Below are 21,401 nucleotides of genomic sequence, written 5' to 3'. Positions count from 1 at the left end.
TTTCTTATATTTTATTATCAAATTCTCTTTAAAGCTGCATTACGGTCATTAGGAGAGCGGCCTCTAGAGGTGAATCACTGATGCTACGTGCTGATTGTTTTTACACGCGAGACTGCGCGCTGCACGGAGAGCGCTATTATATTTATCATTTATTAATTATAGAATGATATTTACTATTGGATATATTCATATTTATTTTATTTAGCACATTTCCATGATTCTGTACCGTTTATTTTTGTAATAAATTTCAGTACTATTTTAAATTTTTTCATTTCTTATCCAGTATATATTTATAAAAAAATATAGTTTTGATTATTTGGTTATTCACAAGTACAACCTAATATCGATATCGGTAAAATAGACGTCAACCTCTAACGGCAGTTATTTTATTTTATAAAGTAAGACTTTTATGTTTCTTCCCCATGTAGCTTTGTGTTTACTAATGAAATACATCATAATTCTTTTCCTCTGTTACATCAGGAAGCTACCCAACATGGACAAAAGTTTGTGGTCAGTAAGAAGGTAAATGTGGACACCTGAACGGCTTTTTGAACTTCTCACTGAACATATACAATGAGGAAAATATACACCGATAATTTATACACACAAAACTTAAAAAAAAAAATGACCTTTAGTTACTGTAGTTAAGTAGTTGTTTCACGTATCTGTACTTTACTGAAGTATTTCCATTTGGGAATTTCATTTTGTGAAATCAGTCGTTTCTTTTTATTTATGATCTATGATTTATTATTATCAAACACGCACCAATCAGGATCGAGTGCGTGCTCTGTTTCGAACTTTTTTTTTATTTAATTTGAAGGCAAATACTTTTGTACTTTTACTCAAGTGAAAGTTTAAATGGACACTTTTACTGGAGTCGTATTTTACTACTTTAACTCAAGTGTACTTGTTTGTGTACTTCATCCATCGCTGCCAAACACACACACACACACACACACACACACACACACACACACAGTAAGACACAGTCAATACTTACTAAAATTATTTAATAATTCATTTCAAGTTCAAGTTTGAATAGATTATTACACTCATTGCATTTTCAGTGTATGGAGTTTGTTCATGGGTAAAATGACACTCCAAATGACTGTAATTAGGAAAGAATTCCAGCATTCAGGTGCATGACATGGCTTAAAAACAAACACACACACACAGAACTGAATGGCACTCCAGTGAAAGTCTCGAGTATCAGAGTCATGAAGCACGTATGGACAGTTTTATTGTCTCTTCTTCCTCGAGATTTCCTTGTTGTATACAGTGATGGTATAAAAGCGTGGACTCTTCCTCAAAGAACGAGTCGCTTCAGATATCGCCGTCAACCTTCCCCTGTCCTCCTCCTCATTTTCATTTCACTTCTGCGATCCTCTTCATCTCCTCAGCTTCATCCCGGCCCTCCAGCTGTATCCCGGGGCCCCCGGCGTCACGTCACGCTCGGCTCTGGGTCGACGCGTTTTTACCTTCGTAGCTGTACAAAAACGTCGCGACTATGACCAGCACGGCTCCCAGAAAGAAAATGCTGGATGAGAGGGAAATCACATGACAGTTAAAAGCGGTGGAACACTCAGGAATCAGACAGCAGTCAGAGCTCACGCTTCCCACGGGATCCACGGATTCTTGTATCTGTTACGATATGGACAAATGTATTGATTTTGGATTGAACACTATTTTTTATTTACCTACAATTTCAATCAATCATAAAAGGCTAATTGATTCAGTGCCTTTTATAGCTAGCTGCTAACAACGTGCGTTACAATGAAATATTCAAAACAAATAGAGCATTCACAACTAATGATCAGTGAAGGAACACAAAAGAAAACAACAGAAACTTAACATGCGTTAGGAAATAAATAAATACATAAATGAGTTTTTAATCAAAGATTTAAAACCTGACCTTATATTAAAAGGCAAATTGTTCCACAGCTTAGGAGCAACAACAGAATATATTTAGTATTATTTTTTTTAAATACCATTTCCTCTATGTACTTAAATATAAATGTACTGAATTTTTTACATAAAAATAGATATCGGCTTATTATTTGGCATTCCTATTGCAAAAAAAAATAATAATAATAAAAATAATAATAAATAAAACACCAAACTCTAGGGGGCGCTGCACTTTATTTATTTATATATATATATATATAAATTATTATTATTATTATTATTATTATTATTATTATTATTATTATTATTTAATTTTATTTTACATTCATTTATTTATTTTTTTATTTATTTTTTTTGTTATATTATAGAATATTATAAAATATAATAGAATTTTCTGAGACGTGAATTATCGGGGGTTGACTGTATAGATAGATAGATATAGATATAGAAATAGAAATAGATATATTATATGAAAAAGCCCTGAGGTTAGTCCCGCTTTAACAGGACATTCGATTACCTTGTCGGCTCGAAATCCTGCAACCAGAAGTAGGAAATGAGTGTGGACAGGATGATGGACAGGGACGTGGCGAAACCTTTTAGTATATTATCTGCGTATTTAATAACAGCGGCTATGACCAGACCTCCCAATGCCTGTGTGGACACACACACACACACACACACACACTATAAAATAACTGATAAAATTAATTCAGCTTCATCAATAAATGCCGCAGGAAGGTAATTACATATTTGTTCTTGATCACATCCAGAAGTAAAGCAGCATCACAGAAACATGAAATGTAGTGTGTGTGTGAATAAAAAAAATGTATATAAAAAGCATTGAAAAGTTATAAATAATACAGGTGATGAAAAGTAAAGAAACACAGCTCCATGTTACTGGTGTGACTGAGTGTATTTAGATGTGTGCTGATAATTGGTCATTTAGTAATAATTGGATAATTGGTTTTAATTGAGTGTGTGCGCATACAGCATTAATCTCACCTGTAAGGAAACAACAGTCCAGGTGATGGTGTTGTAGCCCTGCAGCATTCCGTGCTCCTTCACTCTCTCTCCGTCATATACCAGCATTCCACACAGGCCAAATACCAGGCCAAACAGACCTTCAACACAAAAAACACCCACACACATATAAACATCAGTTTAACCATTTCCATTTGTATGATTGTGTATATAAGGTGTATGAAGGTTGTGTGATGGTGTATATAGGGTGTATGAAGGTGTATATAAGGTGTATGATGGTGTATATAAAGTGTTGGAAGGTTGTATGATGTTGTATATAAGGTGTATGATGTTGTATATAGCGTGTATGATGTTGTATATAAGGTGTTTGACGGTTGTATGATTGTGTATAAGGTGTATGAAGGTGTATATAAGGTGTATGAAGGTTGTATGATGGTGTGTATATAGTGTGTATGAAGGTTGTATTATGGTGTGTATATAAGGTGTATGAAGGTTGTTTGATGGTGTATATAGGGTGTATGAAGGTGTATATAAAAGTGTAATTTGGTGTATATAAGGTGTATAAGGTGTATGAAGGTTGTATGATGGTGTATATAAGGTGTATTATGGTGTGTATATAAGGTGTATGAAGGTTGTTTGATGGTGTATATAGGGTGTATGAAGGTGTATATAAAAGTGTAATTTGGTGTATATAAGGTGTATAAAGGTCGTATTATGGTGTGTATAAAGGTTGTATGATGGTGTGTATATAGTGTGTATGAAGGTTGTATGATGGTGTGTATATAGGGTGTATGAAGGTTGTATGATGGTGTGTATATAGGGTGTATGAAGGTTGTATGATGGTGTGTATATAGGGTGTATGAAGGTTGTATTATGGTGTGTATAAAGGTTGTATGATGGTGTGTATATAGGGTGTATGAAGGTTGTATGATGGTGTGTATATATAGGTGTATGAAGGTTGTATATGGTGTGTATATAGGGTGTATGAAGGTTGTATTATGATGAGTATATAGGGTGTATGAAGGTTGTATGATGTGTATATAGGGTGTATGAAGGTTGTATTATGGTGTGTATATAGGGTGTATGAAGGTTGTATTATGGTGTGTATATAGGGTGTATGAAGGTTGTATTATGGTGTGCATATAGTGTATGAAGGTTGTATTGTGGTGTGCATATAGTGTGTATGAAGGTTGTATTATGTGTGTATATAGTGTGTATGAAGGTTGTATTATGGTGTGTATATAGGGTGTATGAAGGTTGTATTGTGGTGTGTATATAGGGTGTATGAAGGTTGGATTATGATGAGTATATAGGGTGTATGAAGGTTGTATTATGGTGTGTATATAGGGTGTATGAAGGTTGTATTATGGTGTGTATATAGGGTGTATGAAGGTTGTATTATGGTGTGCATATAGTGTGTATGAAGGTTGTATTATGGTGTGTATATAGTGTGTATGAAGGTTGTATTATGGTGTGTATATAGGGTGTATGAAGGTTGTATTATGGTGTGTATATAGGGTGTATGAAGGTTGTATTATGGTGTGTATATAGTGTATGAAGGTTGTATTATGGTGTGTATATAGGGTGTATAAAGGTTGTATGATGGTGTGTATATAGGGTGTATGAAGGTTGTATGATGGTGTGTATATAGGGTGTATGAAGGTTGTATGATGGTGTGTATATAGGGTGTATGAAGGTTGTATGGTGGTGTGTATATAGGGTGTATGAAGGTTGTATTATGATGAGTATATAGGGTGTATGAAGGTTGTATGATGATGAGTATATAGGGTGTATGAAGGTTGTATTATGGTGTGTATATAGGGTGTATGAAGGTTGTATTATGGTGTGCATATAGGGTGTATGAAGGTTGTATTATGGTGTGTGTATATAGTGTGTATGAAGGTTGTATGATGGTGTGTATATAGTGTGTATGAAGGTTGTATTGTGGTGTGTATATAGGGTGTATGAAGGTTGTATTATGGTGTGTATATAGTGTATGAAGGTTGTATTGTGGTGTGTATATAGGGTGTATGAAGGTTGTATTATGGTGTGTATATAGGGTGTATGAAGGTTGTATTATGGTGTGTATATAGTGTGTATGAAGGTTGTATTATGGTGTGTATATAGTGTGTATGAAGGTTGTATTATGTGTGTATATAGGGTGTATGAAGGTTGTATTATGGTGTGTATATAGGGTGTATGAAGGTTGTATTATGATGTGTATATAGTGTGTATGAAGGTTGTATTATGGTGTGTATATAGTGTGTATGAAGGTTGTATTATGGTGTGTATATAGTGTATGAAGGTTGTATTGTGGTGTGTATATAGGGTGTATATGAAGGTTGTATTATGGTGTGTATATAGGGTGTATGAAGGTTGTATTATGGTGTGTATATAGGGTGTATGAAGGTTGTATAATGGTGTGTATATAGGGTGTATGAAGGTTGTATGATGGTATGTATATAGGGTGTATGAAGGTTGTATTATGGTGTGTATATAGTGTTTATGAAGGTTGTATTATGGTGTATATAGGGTGTATGAAGGTTGTATTATGGTGTATATAGTGTGTATGAAGGTTGTATTATGGTGTGTATCTAGTGTTTATAAAGGTTGTATGATGGTGTATATAGGGTGTATGAAGGTTGTATGATGGTGTGTATATAGGGTGTATGAAGGTTGTATTATGGTGTGTATATAGAGTGTATGATGGTGTATTTAAGGTGTTTGAAGGTTGTATGATGTTGTATATAAGGTGTTTGGCAGTTGTATGATGGTGTATAAAGGGCTTATGAAGCTTATATATAAAGTATAAGAAGTTATATGCAGGTTTTATGAAGGATGCAAGAAGGCTTAATGAAGAAGTATGAAAGCAGGAAATTGTTCTAGTAAGTCGATGCCGTTCTGCTGCGCTGAAACAGTTTAAAGGAATCTCACACTCAGATACAGGCCGAGCCGTTAACACTCCATTAACACACTCCTCGATAAAAATACGCCTGACAAGATGTCATTATTCCTGACGAACACACGGTCATTACGTCTCCAGTGGGAGCAGAGGGTATTCATTAGGAAAACGCAAAACACAGTGAAGAAATACGTACTCCGTCTCACCGCGTTTCTGCAGAACAGAAATCTTGGAGCGGCTTTTGAATAAACGTCAGTGTCGAGGACAATCGCACGAGTGTTGTTTTTCAGTGAAGAAAATTCTAATAAAATTATTTTTTTTTACTAGAAGGTGAAGTACGATTTTATGTAATTCATGGATTTCAAGTACTATTTGACAAGTACTGAAACTGAGAATTAAGTAGAAGGCTCATGATTTTACGGAGCCTTTTTTTCCTTTGACATTAACACAGACACAAGCAAACACACAGGTACTGACCGAGCTGGATGTTTCTGACCCACACACTCTGCTTGGTCTCTTTGAGGATCTTCTCAAAGTAAACACCAGCAAATCCGCTGGAGAAGCAGGCCACCAACACAGCCACCAAACCCACAAACGGAGATCCAGTTGTGAGCTGCTGCTTCTCTGGGGAACCTGGAGAGTCTGTGGGCCACTGCACAACACACAAAAACGACAAATTTTTACAAATATTTACATTTTCACACGGCAGGGAAACATAACAGCTCTCTCTCTCTCTCTCTCTCTCTCTTCTCTCTCTCTCTCTTCTCTCTCTCTCTCTCTCTCTCTCTCTCTCTTCTCTCTATACACACAATCTCTCTCTCTCTCTCTCTATACACACAATCTCTCTCTCTCTCTCTCTCTATACACACAATCTCTCTCTCTCTCTCTCTCTCTCTCTCTCTCTCTATATATATATATATATATGTGTGTGTGTGTGTGTGTGTGTGTGTGTGTGTGTGTGTGTGTGTGTGTGTGTGTGTTTATGTGTGTGTGTGTGTGTGTGTGTGTGTGTGTGTGGGGCAGGTTAGGAAAACACATAAAACATTTACCTGCACAAGAGCTACTCCAGTCATCAAAATGATGAGCGAGAGCCACTGATAGAGACCAAGCCTGCGACCCAACATGGAGACTGAAAACAGGGCTGTGGTGAGGATCTTCAGCTGGTAGGTCACCTAAAATCAAGGTAGCAAGTGTGGGCTTAAATGTGTAATGGCCAGAGCGGAATAAAACAGATGGTAGCAAACATGGAAACTTGTTTTAAGGACATTGTAGAACATTAAATGTAACTTCAAATAGACAAAAAGAGTCACTTTTATAATAAACCACTGGCAATGAATACATTTCATCCCCCATTATTCTTCCTACAGCAGAATAATACACTGTTTTGGCCTCCTCACTTGGCTTAGCGACCAGCTATCACAGCAATTTATCATAATTTAATTCCATTCAATTCATTTTTATTTTCAACATTTATTTTTTATTAAAATATCTATTAAATAGATTTTTATTTGACAGAAACGTGTACGAATGGAGCCCCTCCTCAGGGGTTAGGGTTATTATTCCTGCTAAAGATAACAGCATGCTGAAGAAGTCTGTACAGTAATAACAGTAATAATTGTAATTTTAATGACAACAACAAGGCGATTGTTTACACAATGTGGTCTTTTTTTTTTTTTTACACATAACATTGTAACAGTGGCCCTGGAGAAGTGCCATACATCAAATATTGAGCTAGGAGCTCCTCCTCTACGCTTTCATTACACGTTTCTTTGCAGATAATTAAGATGCGGTCACACAGAGGGTGGAATCGAGAGCGCAGCTGGTTCCCAAGAAGAAAACACCCACGTAATGAGCTAATATTACTGCCTGGAAAACATCAAACTCCTGAGTTTTGTTTTTCTGTATATATACTTTTTATGACTCAATGTAAGTATTTATGGAACAGATGAATGATGGAATGGATTTGTGTGTCGAGTGATGGATGGCTAAAGGAGGAATGAATGAGTGGAGAGGTATGTACAGATGACGTATGAGAGGACAGATGACGTGAGATGGACAGACAGAAGAAGGACTACATGCAGGTTGGTATGTGTATCAATATATAAAAGGATCATTTAATGTGTCTGTGAATGGATGAATAAGGGATAGAAATGTAATATAAAGAAGAATAAATGTATGTAATGTAATAAATGTATGGTTACAGCTTTTAGATCCAAAGCACATTAGCTGTATGTTTATGCAAGCAAACACACAGGTACTGACCGAGCTGGATGTTTCTGGTGCAATTAATGAAGTGTTGGAATGATAGAGCAGGTTTGGATGGATGGATGGATGGATGGATGGCATGTGAGATGTGTAGATAGAAGGATTTGGATGGATGGATGGATGGATGGATGGATGGATGGATGGATGGAATGTGAGATGTGTAGATATAAGGATGGGTAGAAGGGTGGATGGAATGTGAGATGTGTAGATATAAGGATGGGTAGAAGGGTGGATGGATGGATGAAATGTGAGATGTGTAGATAGAAGGATTTGGTTGGATGGATGGATGGATGGAATATGCAATGGATGGATGGATGGATGGAATGTGAGATGTGTAGATATAAGGATGGGTAGGAGGGTGGATGGATGGATGGATGGAATATGCAATGGATGGATGGATGGATGGATGGATGGAATGTGAGATGTGTAGATATAAGGATGGGTAGGAGGGTGGATGGATGGATGGATGGAAGGATGGAGTACAAGATGTGTAGATAGAAAGATGGGTAGAAGGGTGGATGGATGGATGGATGGATGGATGAAATGTGAGATGTGTAGAAAGAAGGATTTGGATGGATGGATGGATGGAATATGCAATGGATGGATGGATAAAATGTGAGATGTGTAGATAGAAGGATTTGGATGGAAGGATGGATGGATGGAATGTGAGATGTGTAGATATAAGGATGGGTAGGAGGGTGGATGGATGGATGGATGGATGGAGTACAAGATGTGTAGATAGAAAGATGGGTAGAAGGGTGGATGGATGGATGGATGGATGGATGGATGGATGGATGGATGGATGGATGGATGAAATGTGAGATGTGTAGATAGAAGGATTTGGATGGATGGATGGATGGATGGAATGTAAGATGTGTAGATAGAAGGATTTGGATGGATGGAATATGCAATGGATGGATGGAAGGAATGTGAGATGTGTAGATAGAAGGATGGGTAGAAGGGTGGATGGATGGATGGATGGAGTACAAGATGTGTAGATAGAAAGATGGGTAGAAGGATGGATGGATGGATGGATGGAATACAAGATGTGTAGATAGAAAGATGGGTAGAAGGGTGGGTGGATGGATGGATGGATGGAATACGAGATGTGTAGATAGAAGGATGGGTGGATGAAATGGAAGCTGTGTAGATAGATGGATAGAAGTTAGGGTGTAAGGATAGATCAAATGTGAAGTGTAGATATACAGTATGTATGAATAAATATAAGTACAGTATATGTTTATATATATGAATGGATGGAGGGAGGGAGGGATGAATAGATGTACAGATATACAGATAAATGTCTGACTGTCTTCTCCACCCATTACCTGATATGTCGCAGCGTCAAGGTTGGAAAGTGCCACGTACAGCAGGTTGTTCTGCAGCGTGTAGATTCCTGAGGGAATGGCCAGCTTTAGTGTCTCCAATGGTTTATGGATGATCTCCTGCCTGAGGACGCTGCTTAGAGCTCGGACACTGTAACCTGCTCAGAGTCACATGCCAAGGACAGAGACGAAACGAGACGAGATGAGATGAGACATCACAACACCGACAATCAGAATAAATAATAAACATACTGTTTACTGACCTCGGAACAGTGAGACATAACAGAGAAAGCAAGAGAACTACTGGACTTTATTAGAACACATGCAGCTCAAGTTTATTTATTTCTAATGCACTTTTCACAATGCACATTGTCTCAAAGCAGCTTTACAGAACTTCTGAATTAAAGTGAATGATGTGTATTTATCCCTGATGATGAATCCTGGGACGACTGTGGCCATGAAAAAACTCCCTTAGATGTTATAAGGAAGGAACCTTGAGAGGAACCAGACTCACTTGAGTGATATGAAGAGTGCGATTATAAATCTTAAAACAATACAAAACACTGTAGAGCGAGAACTAGCATGAGTGTGTGTGATTATGAGTAATGTCATTTTTACAGTTTTCTACAGTCAGGCGACGTTGTGGAACATTTTCTTTTGACAAAGAAGAAATAAAGATACTGAGCGAGTTTAAATCATAGTTCGTGGCAGGAATAATAGATTGTAGCCTAGTTTATGCAAAATACAACGATTCTTTAGGCTACTAAGGCAGTGCATTTAAGGTTTTTTTTTATTAAAATTTTTATAAAGATACTGGATGTTTGATTCATAACAACAAAATATTAAAGTCCCAGTGAAGCAGGTGTGCATCTCTCTCTCTCTCTCTCTCATTTTATATTATATATATATAATCCTGAACAGGATAAAGGTCTGTCTCTGCATACAGAGTCTCGATGTTAAAGGTAGTGTCCTGGTTTGGTGGATGTTTTACACAGCAGGAGTTGTACAGCTCCATGGCAGAACGAATGCAAATCAAAACGTCCTGAGACAACAAGCGGTTTCTTTTCTGCGTTCATCATCTTGAGAGGATTTGCCACAATCTAGGTGTACAAAGCTTGTTGCATCACAATCAAAAAGACTCGAGGCTGCAACTGCTGCCAGAAGTGCTGAGATACTTGCAGATATTTCTAGAATTCTGTTTTCACACTGTCATTATGGTGTACTGAGTGTAGAACTATCATTACAAAACCACAGCCTGACCGTGTCGTCTGCAGAGGAGATGGAGGCGTGAACTTACTGTGCTCTTTGCAGACGAGGCAGATGCAGGTGAGGATCTTCAGCAGCTCGGCCAGCACTACTGCGGAGGAGGCGAGGTAACGAGGCCCGTCAGCCTGCAGTGTGCGCGAGTATCTCATGGTCAGCACCAGAGTGGTTGTCTGGAACACCAGCACTCCTAAAGACAGGTACTTCAGCCGTGGCGACGACATGCTCCAAAGATCTCTCGGGCGAGCTGAGATATGGGAGAAGGACAGGAACAGCGTGAGCGGTAGAAGAAAGGGCACATTTTTTTTACACTATAAGGACAAAAGTTTGTGGACACCTCAACCTAAGATTCATAGGCTTTTTGAGTCTCCATTTGCTGTTATAATAAGTTCTGGGTAGGCGTTCTACTAGATTCTGTTGTGTGCTTGTGGATATTCAGGTATAAAGGTCTAGGGGGAGGTCTAGGGGGAGGTCTAGGGGGAGGTCTAGGGGGAGGTCTAGGGGAGGTGGCCTGGGGTGCAGTCAGCATTACAAATTCATCCCAAATGTGTTCAATAGTTTTGGAGCTCTATAGCAGAAAATCTTCCAATCCAACCCATGTAAAGCATATGTTCATGGAGCTGGCTTTGTGCACAGGAGCACTGACATGCTGGAACAGGTTTGGGTCTCCTAGTTCAAGGAGAAAATGTAATGCTAATGAAGCTATTCTTTACAAGTATATGGCTGGGAATGTCAGTATCCCTGACACACATTTCTGAGAATATCATGGACACTAAGTAAAATATCGAAAGCAGGTTAACCAGATTTCCTTAAAAAAGCTAAAATATTTCAACACATGACCCAGTTTATTAAGTGTTTTATCGTCACTGAGCACTGAAGACTTAAAATACTGCTGATTCATTTCCTTAATTTCCTCTCTGTACTGAAAGAAGGCTGTAGGAGACCAGAGGAATTTTTAAAAACCTAACTGAATCTTTTCTTTTGTCCATTTTAGCATTTACCTCTCAGCTAATCGAGTTTTTACAACCTCAAAAAAGAGTGACTAAAGTGTCACATGATCTCAATATAAATAAACTTGTTCCTTGAGGGCTAAAGATTCTGGGAAACTTATGAGTTTGGTTACAAAAACATAGCTTTTGAACGTTCCACAGAAAGACATAGGTCAAGTGGTTTTACTGTAATTTGAACCGTATACAGCTGGTACACAGTGCAAAGAAACAACATTCCCTCAGGCTTTCCTGATTTTGGAGCTGATGTGGAGGGACCAGGTGTAGTTCTCCACCAGGTGAAACTTAAGGAATTTGATGCCTGTAATGATCTAGGAGAAACATTTTTATGTTGAGAAAGAAAGTGGCTGCTTTGTGCTCTTCTGAATTCAACAAGAATCACTTTTTCGTGCACGTTCAAAGAGATGGATTATTGTTTTTCCACCAGTCCGTCAGCCTCAAAACCTCAATCTTGATTGAAAACTTGATGTGATTGAAGTCGTGAGGGAACAGCAGCAGACCAAGCACACAGCCCTGAGGGACCCCAGTGCTCAGTGTGCAGGTGGTGGTGTAGAGATGCAGATCCTGATCCATGCTGGTTACATGAATTTAGGGCTGAAACAATTCCTCGAGTAACTCGAATATAAAAATGCATCGAGTCAAATTCGCTTTGTTTAGTTAATTTAATCACACACAAAGCACTGTCTTTCCCCACGGACTATAATTACTGACGCACCGCCCGCTAAACTGTGGACAGGTAGACATTACAGAAGCCCTTTTCCGCCACGTTAAACAAAAATTGAGCCTAATTCCGGGCAGCCGGAATGAAGCAGAGAAGGTTCGTTCATACACCAACAGCTTCAAACTTCAGGCCCACAATATGGTTACCGGTGGATGCACCAAAGATTTGGAATGTCTATGAGAAAAAAAAGTCGGAATTGCGTGAAACAAAGTCGGAATTGCATGAAAAAAAAGTCGAGAGAAAATTCCGGAATTAGGCAAACTTTCTTTTTTTATTATGGCAGAAACACACTGCAGAATGAAAAATGAAGGAACGGGCTAAAAACAGAGATTTTGCACCAAAGGAAACGACAAAGTTTCCAAAGTTTGGGATCATTTCGAACAAACAAAGAAAACACTGCACAGTGCATTTACCGTTTTTAAAACAATTTCAGCAATAAAATTGACATTTTTCTGAAAAGGAAGAGCAGCCAAGAGCAACTCTGATGGTGCTGGTGAGATCCACAGATCAGTTAGTATCTAGCACTAATAGAGAAAAAATCTACATGCCAGAAGACTTGGAGACATGTGAGAAAAGGTGCTCGAGGTCAAAGTGTGATGTCCAGTAGAATCCCAGCATGCCTGCTGTGAAGCATGGTGGTGGGAGCAAGAATACTTTTCATCAGCAGGAACTGAGGAATCAGGCAGGCTTGAGCACAAGATGGATAAATCCCAAACCGCAGGACGAACCAGGAAATCTCTGGAGTGATACAAAACACGAAAACCTGAACATGTCTGAAATAGTCGTTTCCTCAAAACCATACTTCAAAAGTGATCTCCGTCCAAGTTTGAAGCTTTTTTTTATTTATTATTCTTCATATCAAATTGAATTAATGGTCAAGGATTCATAATTTGCAAATATTGTTCAGCCTATAGACTGAACAAAATGTCAAAAATACACACACACACACACACGCACGCACGCACGCACGCACGCACGCACACATCTGTAGAACAACCCTTTAAATTCCGTGTGTACAAAAAGAAGGAAATACCTGCTAACTTAATGGTAATCTCCGATTTAACGCTCCGCAGCACACGAACACGCTAAAAAAAATCAAGCTAAATTTTCCCTCGTTACAAATATCTGGTCTTACCTTATTCCCCTTCACCAAGACTGAGCCTTAGAACAACATGGTCTGGAGAAAAAACCAAATCAAACAGGTAAAAATTCGAAACCCAAGACTTTGGTACCGTTTTCTTTTTTCCTCTGAGGCCGTGTAGAAGGAGGACACAGAGATCATGTGGCAGGATGTTAATCCTCCCAATGACTGCACCTTCTCCTGATACACAGAACTATACAATAGGTGACTCTTGATCTAATAAAAAAGGTTGACAGAAACCTTGTTCTCCCGTGTTTGCACTGAGAAAACATTTGTTTGAAGGAGGAAATGTGTAAACAATCTCCCATACACACACAATCATATATATGCAAAAGCACACACAAAAGTACCACATAAGCACACACACACACCTTCTTCAGGTATTCAATCAGGCTGTGAGTTATTAAGTTCACACTGAGCGACGTGGAACAAAATCCACTTAACTTCACATGAGACATTAAAGAAAAGTGAAAAAGAAGGAAACACTAAATTTGTTCAGTGACTTGCTCCAGGGTCCTAGTGCCTGCTTGTCAACAGAGAGCCAGGACAGGCGAGGGCAATTCTTGTTTTTTTTCCAAGGGGCCACTTGAGAAACCGAGCTGTTGTGGAGGGCTGAACCAATAGACTGAAAAGAATTCTGCTCAACATTAATTGTGATAAAAGTATTTGCACGTTTCTTGTTTCTGGATTTTTTTGCATGTCACAGTTAAAAGATTTCAATGAAGCTCATCAATATCGAGTTTGCCGTTTTTTTTTTTATTTAACCACCCAATTGTGCTGCGAATCAGGCCTATTATTGTTAGGCAGGCGAATACGACACACTAAAACACGCGTGTACTTTCTGGGCTTGCTTGCGAGAACAGAACCCTCCCATACCAGCAGGTGGCAGAAGTCTGTATTCAGGTTCCGAACAGGGAAACGTTACAGCGTTTACACCTCGCGCAAACGGATGTGTCACTTGTTTCAAATCATGTCTGCTAAAGTGCAAAGACAAGCGCAAGAATCACAAAATAGTTGTTGGATTTTTTTACCCCGTGTCCTCATTCGCTGAGCGAAACAACCAATCGGTGTTCTCTTCCCTGGCAATGAGCTCTGTCTCTGATTCATGCAGAATCAGCGGATAAAAACAGATGACGTGTTGCAAACTGAGCCAACTATGTGGAAAAATATGATTTAATCTGCATTTAATCCTATTTAATCTGTATAGTTGTGTATAGTCCGTATTGCATTGTATAGTCTAAACCAGGGGTCATTAAACTTTTCGAAACTGAGAGCTACTTCTTGGGTACAGATTAATGTGAAGGGCTACCAGTTTGATACACACTTCTGAAATAACAAATTTGCTCAATTTACCTTTAATTATATGCTATTATTAATAATTAATGATATTCATCTATATCTAGTCATCTATATTTTAATATTGTCATTTTTAAATTCACACCAATGCAAGTGTGATGTTGTCAAGGAACCACCAGCCACGCCTTTCTCCAAGGCTCTAACTGTCACTCAGCCTCTTCCTGCTCTTATCACCTACACCTGTTCCCAATTACCTTTCCCGTTTAGAAGCTCCCGATTCCACCTCAATCACGGTCGGATCTCCTCGTTGCCATGAGAGATCTACCGAACTGCCTACCACTAGTATTCCCCATACTTCCATGCTCCTGGCTCCGCTTCGGAGGAAGCGCTCAAGATAGGTTTGCCTTTAACGGTTTACATTGGCGATCATCCCTGGACTACCCGCATTACGGATCCTACCCGCAGTATGGTTTATACCCGCTCTCTGGTTCGTACTTCTCCTCAAGCCTCTGCTTTGTATTTGTTCAAGCTAAATAAAGACAAGGTGTTTAACCATACTCAGTTTTCCGACTCTTGGTCTATCCGTGACAGATTTTAAAAAGAATAGCAACTAAATAGCGCCATTTACCAGTGAGCTGCATCTATGGTGAACTATTTTTAGAAAAGGCCTGCGGGTGACTCATGTGGTCCTTGCGGGCGACTCGTGGTCCTCACGGGCACCATGTTGGTGACCCCTGGTCTAAACTAAATGTGCAGTATTTTTATTCGTGTCTGTACTTTTGAGAGTCGAAACAGATGGAACCAAATACCTTCTGTGTATCAACACACTTGGCCAATAAACCTGATTCTGAAAAAACTAAATTGGTGTGTCCCGAGCTTTAAGTTCTTATACTTCTTTTTGAAACTAGCCTAATGTATTTCATTGGTTAAATATGATGCTACTTTTGAAAAGAGAATGAAAACACTCGGACTGAGAATGAGTATAAAGCACCTCTACTATACTGTAACATCTCCTTCCTGAGATATTTTATGGGTGTGGACTTTTAGCGACAACACCAACAGGTTTACATTAAGGCTCTTGTTCTGACAAGTTTTTAATTACGGGAGGAGTCTCCAGTACCAAAAGGTGAAGCATTGCCATTTTCCAGCATTTTTAGAAATCTTTGTGCTGAAGGATTTATCGCCGCTAAGACATATGGTAGAAGAAGCAGCGACTAATCCACTAATCCGGATCAGTTCGAATGCGCCGTTTCCGTCTGAAGGCGAAGTCTTTTTTTCGATCGTTTCCCAAACGTTGTTCATCCACAGTAAAACATCTGAAAACGCTTCATGTCCCCGTTTTTTACGCTTTCATTTCGAGCCACGTTCTTTCGAAAGAGGCGACTGAAAACGGCGCCCCAGTGTGGACGGACGGCCATAACGGAGAGAGGGAAAAAAAAGCGCGTTTGGTGTGGAAATGGAATCAAATAAAAACTTTACAAATGGAAATGAAATCATCCTTAATGGACACAGAATCCCCTCTTCACCGCACCGTTTGTTTTTGTTGTTGTTGTTCAACCAACCGCACCCCCTCCACATGTCCTACTCCTAACACAAGAACCTAACGCTAACGCCACACGTTGCCTCGGAAAGCCGTGAGAATTTGACCGAACGTGATTGATTACTTTGTGGTGTGATGAAAGCTGGCGGTTTGTGTGGAATTTACTGAAGAAGACCTTCCTGGCAGCAGAGATATGTTACACCCTTTACCAAAAGTCACTCCACTGGTTTCCTGTCACCCTGAAGGCTTTACAAACAGCTCCGAGATCTAATAGCATGTAATCTACAGAACATACCACACTTCACACCAACGTCAGAGCCACCAAGCACCAACTAAAAGTACAGTATAAAAGAAAGACCGTAGTTTTTGTTTTTTTTCCCATATTGAGGATACGTCATGCCTGGTACCTTCTGGCTCTTCCTTATTTGTTGTGGTCCATCCATGTTTCTTGCTCTCCATCTCACCCTTTTTGAGCTACTTCTTCCTAAGGTACCCATGATCCTATCCTGTTCGTCTTTCCAGACTTCCGTGTTTCATCCTAAAGACCTGACTTCTATTCTTTTCAACAGGAAACCCCTCTCTCCAGCTGAGGATGTTCTCCACAAGATCCATGAGGCTACTATGGACCATGGAGATGGATTTGGATTGTAATTTTCACTGATGGAACTATAATGAATGGACATTTGGTGTGACCCAGAAGCCGGTTCCTCTGAAGGTTTCTTCCTTATTTCGAAGGAGTTATTTTCCTCCTCACCTTCAGCACTGAATTCCTGATGTTTAAATTGTATATATTTGTAAATAATAATATACATTGTACTCTATTTTATTCTGAAAAAGCTGCTTTGGGACAATTTCCATCGTTAAAAGCGCTGGATGATATACAGATGTTCCTCAAAATAAACAAACTACTCAAAAAATGTGATAAATTTAAGAAGCTGTAACTGTAGTTTTGGATGAAAGCATCTGAAAAACAGATGGGAATGTTTTAAACACACAACAGACGCGCTGTAAACCCGTTCGATCAACACCGACCAATCAAATCTGGTGAATATCGGACACGCAAAATCCGATCCGTGATCAAAAAGTCAGAGCAGTGTTTCATAACTAATACAGACGAGCTTATTTTCCTAACTTCCTGTCTCTCTTGTAAGAGTCTCACCGTTTCCTTTCATTTCAGTTAAACACTCGATGTCGCAAATACAGGAAATGGTTCAGTCGCCACGTTTACCAACTTCTTGTTTTCTTCTCTTTCTTTACAATAATACAAAAAGAAAGAGAAAAAAATTGCAATAAAATACGAACCATCTGTCATCCTGTATAATATTTATAGGTTACTCATTTCTGCTATTTACATCCCTCCAATGAAGCAAATGCATAAATGCTGCTCCACAAACACACGTTTAATTCTAATATACGTTTTATTTTATTCCTCAATTTTTAATTCTTCATCACTTGGTTTCTCCGAACACTCTAAGAACTTCTTCTTGCCAAAGTTGTTCTTCACTAGTTTTCTTTCTGGTGATGAAGTTCATCCCAAAGCAGTTGAATAGGATTTAGGTGCTGTGACTGGGCAGGACATTCCACCATGGATATCGCTCCAGACGACAGTTTGCTCTCTAAATAACGTTACCCGAGCTCGGACGTACGTTTCGACACGTTTTCTTGTTGTATAGTGAAGGTGCATCCAATAAACCGCAGTCCAGACGGAATTCCACTGGGTATAAATTATATAGTATGGAATTGGAGTCATGATGGATCGGGATCCTATTTCTGCTCCGAAACGACCTCGAACCATTCAAACATCTGATCACATCTCTTTATCTTCCATATGTTCTTCTGAGAGAAAAAGTTCAGCCTTCTACAGAACTTTCTTCCAGACTTTCACTGTGTCTGGTTGATGCCTTTGACCGAGTTTGTTGCATAGAAACTGAAGAACCTGCGTGACAACACGAAATTCTTCACTGCATGTCGGAATGTTTATGGATCTATATTACACATGAACATTGCAATGCGATGCATGGGGTGGGGAGTGTCTGCACTTCATCCATGTCTGAGCTGAGAGAGGAGAAGCTGTGACGAGAAGTTCCTCTACATGAAACGTATAACAAGTTGTCAAAAGATCAAAACAAATGAATCGAATTGATTATTCGTGGTCACGAACGAATGAATGAACTCAGACTGTGACGTCACGCAGACGCCAAATCAACCGTGCACCGCAGGAGCGTTGATGATGTTCCTCAAACGCACAACACGAGGGTTGTTTTCTCGGTCACGTGATCACGGGAAATGCTTGACGTATCTGAAGAACACGCGTGAAAGTGACACGTCCTGAAGATTCTGAGCTTCATGAAGATCTCAGGAGCATGTTGGTTGCAGATGAGAAATTAATGAAAGGAGGTGGAAACGTTTGTATTTCTCTCTCTTCTTTATATTGTATGTATTAGAGAAACTCACCCACAGAGGAGGGAAGACTTGACTGATGATTCAGGACGAGAAGATGAGAAAGCCCAGGTGTCCTCCTGACTCCAGAGAATGAATGGATGGATGGATGGATGGATGAGTGAGTGAAGGCTAAGTGTGTTAAGCTGAGGTTTGAATCTCTTTCCGTCTGCTCCAGGTTGATGTGTTGCTCAGGCTCATGTAAAGCTCATTTCCTGCCACCTCCATTTCCCTCTATTTTCTGTTTAAAGCTCACTTCCTGTTTGAATCCGGTTTTAAACTGAAATAAAGGCTGAACCCTGCACCTTTCTGTACCTTAACAAGTCTCTGTGTGTGTGTGTGTGTGTGTGTGTGTAAAAGAGACTTCCTGGTGTTTTTCCATTCGTGCGCATTCCAGCTCATTAGCGCCACCTGCGGATCTGGAGTAGGGCCGAATCCAAACCAGAGTTTGTAGTGCACTAGATAGGGTGAGGGGCTTCAGACTTTTGCTGCTTCTTCAACTTTCGGCTTCTCCCTTTAGGATCATCCGTCTCCATACCCCCCTGTCCTCTACAACCGACTCTTTCACACCAACGACCTGCATGTCTTCCCTCACCACATCCATAAACCTCCTTGGTCTTCCTCTTTTCCTCCTTCCTGGTGGCCCCATCCTCAGAATTCCCCTACTGATATACCCCATGTCCCTTCTCTGCACATGTCCAAACCATCTCAATCTCACCTCCCTCACCTTGTCTCCAAAACGTCCTACATGCTCTGTCCCTCTAATAAACTCATTTCTAATCCTGTCCATCGTCGTCACTCCCAACGAAAACCTCAACATCTTCAGCTCTGCTACCTCCAGCTCCACCTCCTGTCTTTTACTCAATGCCACTGTCTCTAATCCATACAACAACGCAGGTCTCACCACAGTCCTATAAACTTTCCCTTTCACTCTCACAGATACTCTTCTATCACAAATCACTCCTGCTATCACTCTTCTCCACCCACTCCACCCTGCCTGCACTCTACTCTGCACTGTTGATCTTAGGTACCTGACCTCCTCCACCTTCTCCACCTCTTCTCCCTGCAACCGCACCACTCCACTGCCCTCCCTCTCATTCACACACATGTACTCTGTCTTACTCCTACTGACTTTCATTCCTCTTCTCTCCAGCATGTCTCTCCAGCTCTCCAGGATCTTCTCCACCTGCTCACTACTCTCACCTCAAAAAGTTTCGAGACTAATGATGCTTCTACCACGTCTGCGATTTCATCACGGACAGCAAGTTAGAGCAACGAGCAAAACGTCAAATTCGGTGTGAAACTGAGCAAATACAGACGCAACCCAGGAGTGGCAGGAACGCTGGAGGAGCTGTATTGCTGTGCAAGGGGACTATTTTAAAGGTGATTGAGTGTAAATTTGGATAAATAAAGTACTTGTAAACAGAGCGAGTCTCGAAACTTTTTGATAACACCTCCTACACCAGCCTCACAGACTACGACATTACAACACGAAAAACTTGCCAAAGATGTTCTTCACTAGTTGGAGAACAACAAGCAGAGGAGACACTAGGAATGAGCATTAGATGAGTGGAAATCTGTCCTCTGGTCTAAATCCAAATTTGAGATTTTCGGTTCTACTCGCTGTGTCTTTGTTTGATGTACAGAGGGTCACTGGGGTCTTGAATGTGTGGCTCCTACTGTGAAGCATGGGGGAGGAGGTGTGACAGTGTGGTGTTGCTTTGCTTGTGACACTGTTGGTGATTTAGATTCCGAAAAAAAAAGAACTGCGACTGAATCAAGTGCCAGAAATTGGTACGGGTGAAAGGTATCTTTGTTTAGTTTTTTTATTATTAAATATATATATATATATATATATATATATATATATATATATATATATATATATATATATATTTTTTTTAATACTTACTCTGCAGCCCAGTACCAAGTGATCCAAGGCCTGGTGCTATAAAGCATTGCTTTTCTGTCTTCGCTGTCTTCTGTCACACCTCTGCATGAAACTCTTCCTCTCTCTAATGCATTACATAGTGCACTTATAGAAAGAGTACATGGCCATTTGGGAAGCATCCTGGTGTCTTTTCAGCTGTGCAAGCAAAACGCTTCAGTGTGTGTGTGTTTGTGTGTGTGTGGACTTTGCTTGCACAGCTGAAAAAGAACTGAAGTAAACAACACTTTATGTGTGTGTATACGGTGTACATATAGATATAACCTTGAGACAAGGACATGCAGTGGTACAATTCAGAACACAGTGCTTTTGCAGTGAAGGTGTGGCCTGTGTCTATAATCCCAATAAAGGAGGCGTGGCCTTTGAATTTGTCCCAGTTAAGAAGGCCATATGTGTCAGTCTCAGATAAGTAAAGGAGTAATGTCCTGCCGATCAGTCTCAGTAAAGTGAAGGAGGCGTGGCCTGTGTTTTCAGTCTCAGTAAAGTGAAAGAGGTGTCGCCTGTGTTTTCAGTCTCAGTAAAGTGAAGGAGGCGTGGCCCTTTTTCAGTCTCAGTAGAGTGAAGGAGGCATGGCCTTTTTCAGTCTCATTAAAGTGAAGGAGGCGTGGCCTGTTTTTCAGTTTTAGTAAATTGAAGGAGGCATAACCTGTTTTCAGTCTCAGTAAAGT

General features: G+C 39.7%; 1 protein-coding gene and 1 long non-coding RNA gene across 4 annotated transcripts; one reads left to right on the top strand and one right to left on the bottom strand.

The window, feature by feature from the left end:
- Positions 1 to 993: 993 nt before the first annotated feature.
- On the bottom strand, positions 994 to 19,150 carry slc35a3a (solute carrier family 35 member A3a). Of its 2 annotated transcripts, none has more exons than XM_046872041.1 (8): positions 18,801 to 19,150; positions 10,676 to 10,888; positions 9,382 to 9,536; positions 6,838 to 6,960; positions 6,266 to 6,440; positions 2,908 to 3,026; positions 2,423 to 2,556; positions 994 to 1,537 (listed from the first exon to the last, which is right to left on the bottom strand). In XM_046872041.1, exons 2-8 carry the CDS (start codon positions 10,863 to 10,865, stop codon positions 1,447 to 1,449), a joined length of 987 nt encoding a protein of 328 aa, XP_046727997.1. In that variant the 5' UTR covers positions 10,866 to 10,888; positions 18,801 to 19,150; the 3' UTR covers positions 994 to 1,446. The 2 variants fall into 2 exon arrangements, with proteins under 2 accessions (XP_046727997.1, XP_046727998.1); XM_046872042.1 differs by lacking the exon at positions 18,801 to 19,150 and adding an exon at positions 13,505 to 13,632.
- On the top strand, positions 14,943 to 20,177 carry LOC124400315. 2 transcript variants are annotated; one of them, XR_006928359.1, is made up of 4 exons: positions 14,943 to 15,293; positions 16,916 to 18,743; positions 19,146 to 19,252; positions 19,939 to 20,177. It is a non-coding gene; the product is annotated as an uncharacterized LOC124400315 (long non-coding RNA). The 2 variants fall into 2 exon arrangements; XR_006928358.1 differs by lacking the exon at positions 14,943 to 15,293 and adding an exon at positions 15,598 to 16,835.
- The last annotated feature ends 1,224 nt before the right edge of the window (positions 20,178 to 21,401 follow it).

The sequence above is a fragment of the Silurus meridionalis genome, chromosome 17 (assembly GCF_014805685.1).
Source record: "Silurus meridionalis isolate SWU-2019-XX chromosome 17, ASM1480568v1, whole genome shotgun sequence".
Lineage (NCBI taxonomy): Eukaryota > Metazoa > Chordata > Actinopteri > Siluriformes > Siluridae > Silurus > Silurus meridionalis.
The sequence above is the reverse complement of the archived record's forward strand: the minus strand, read 5'-3'. Positions and strand labels throughout refer to the sequence as shown.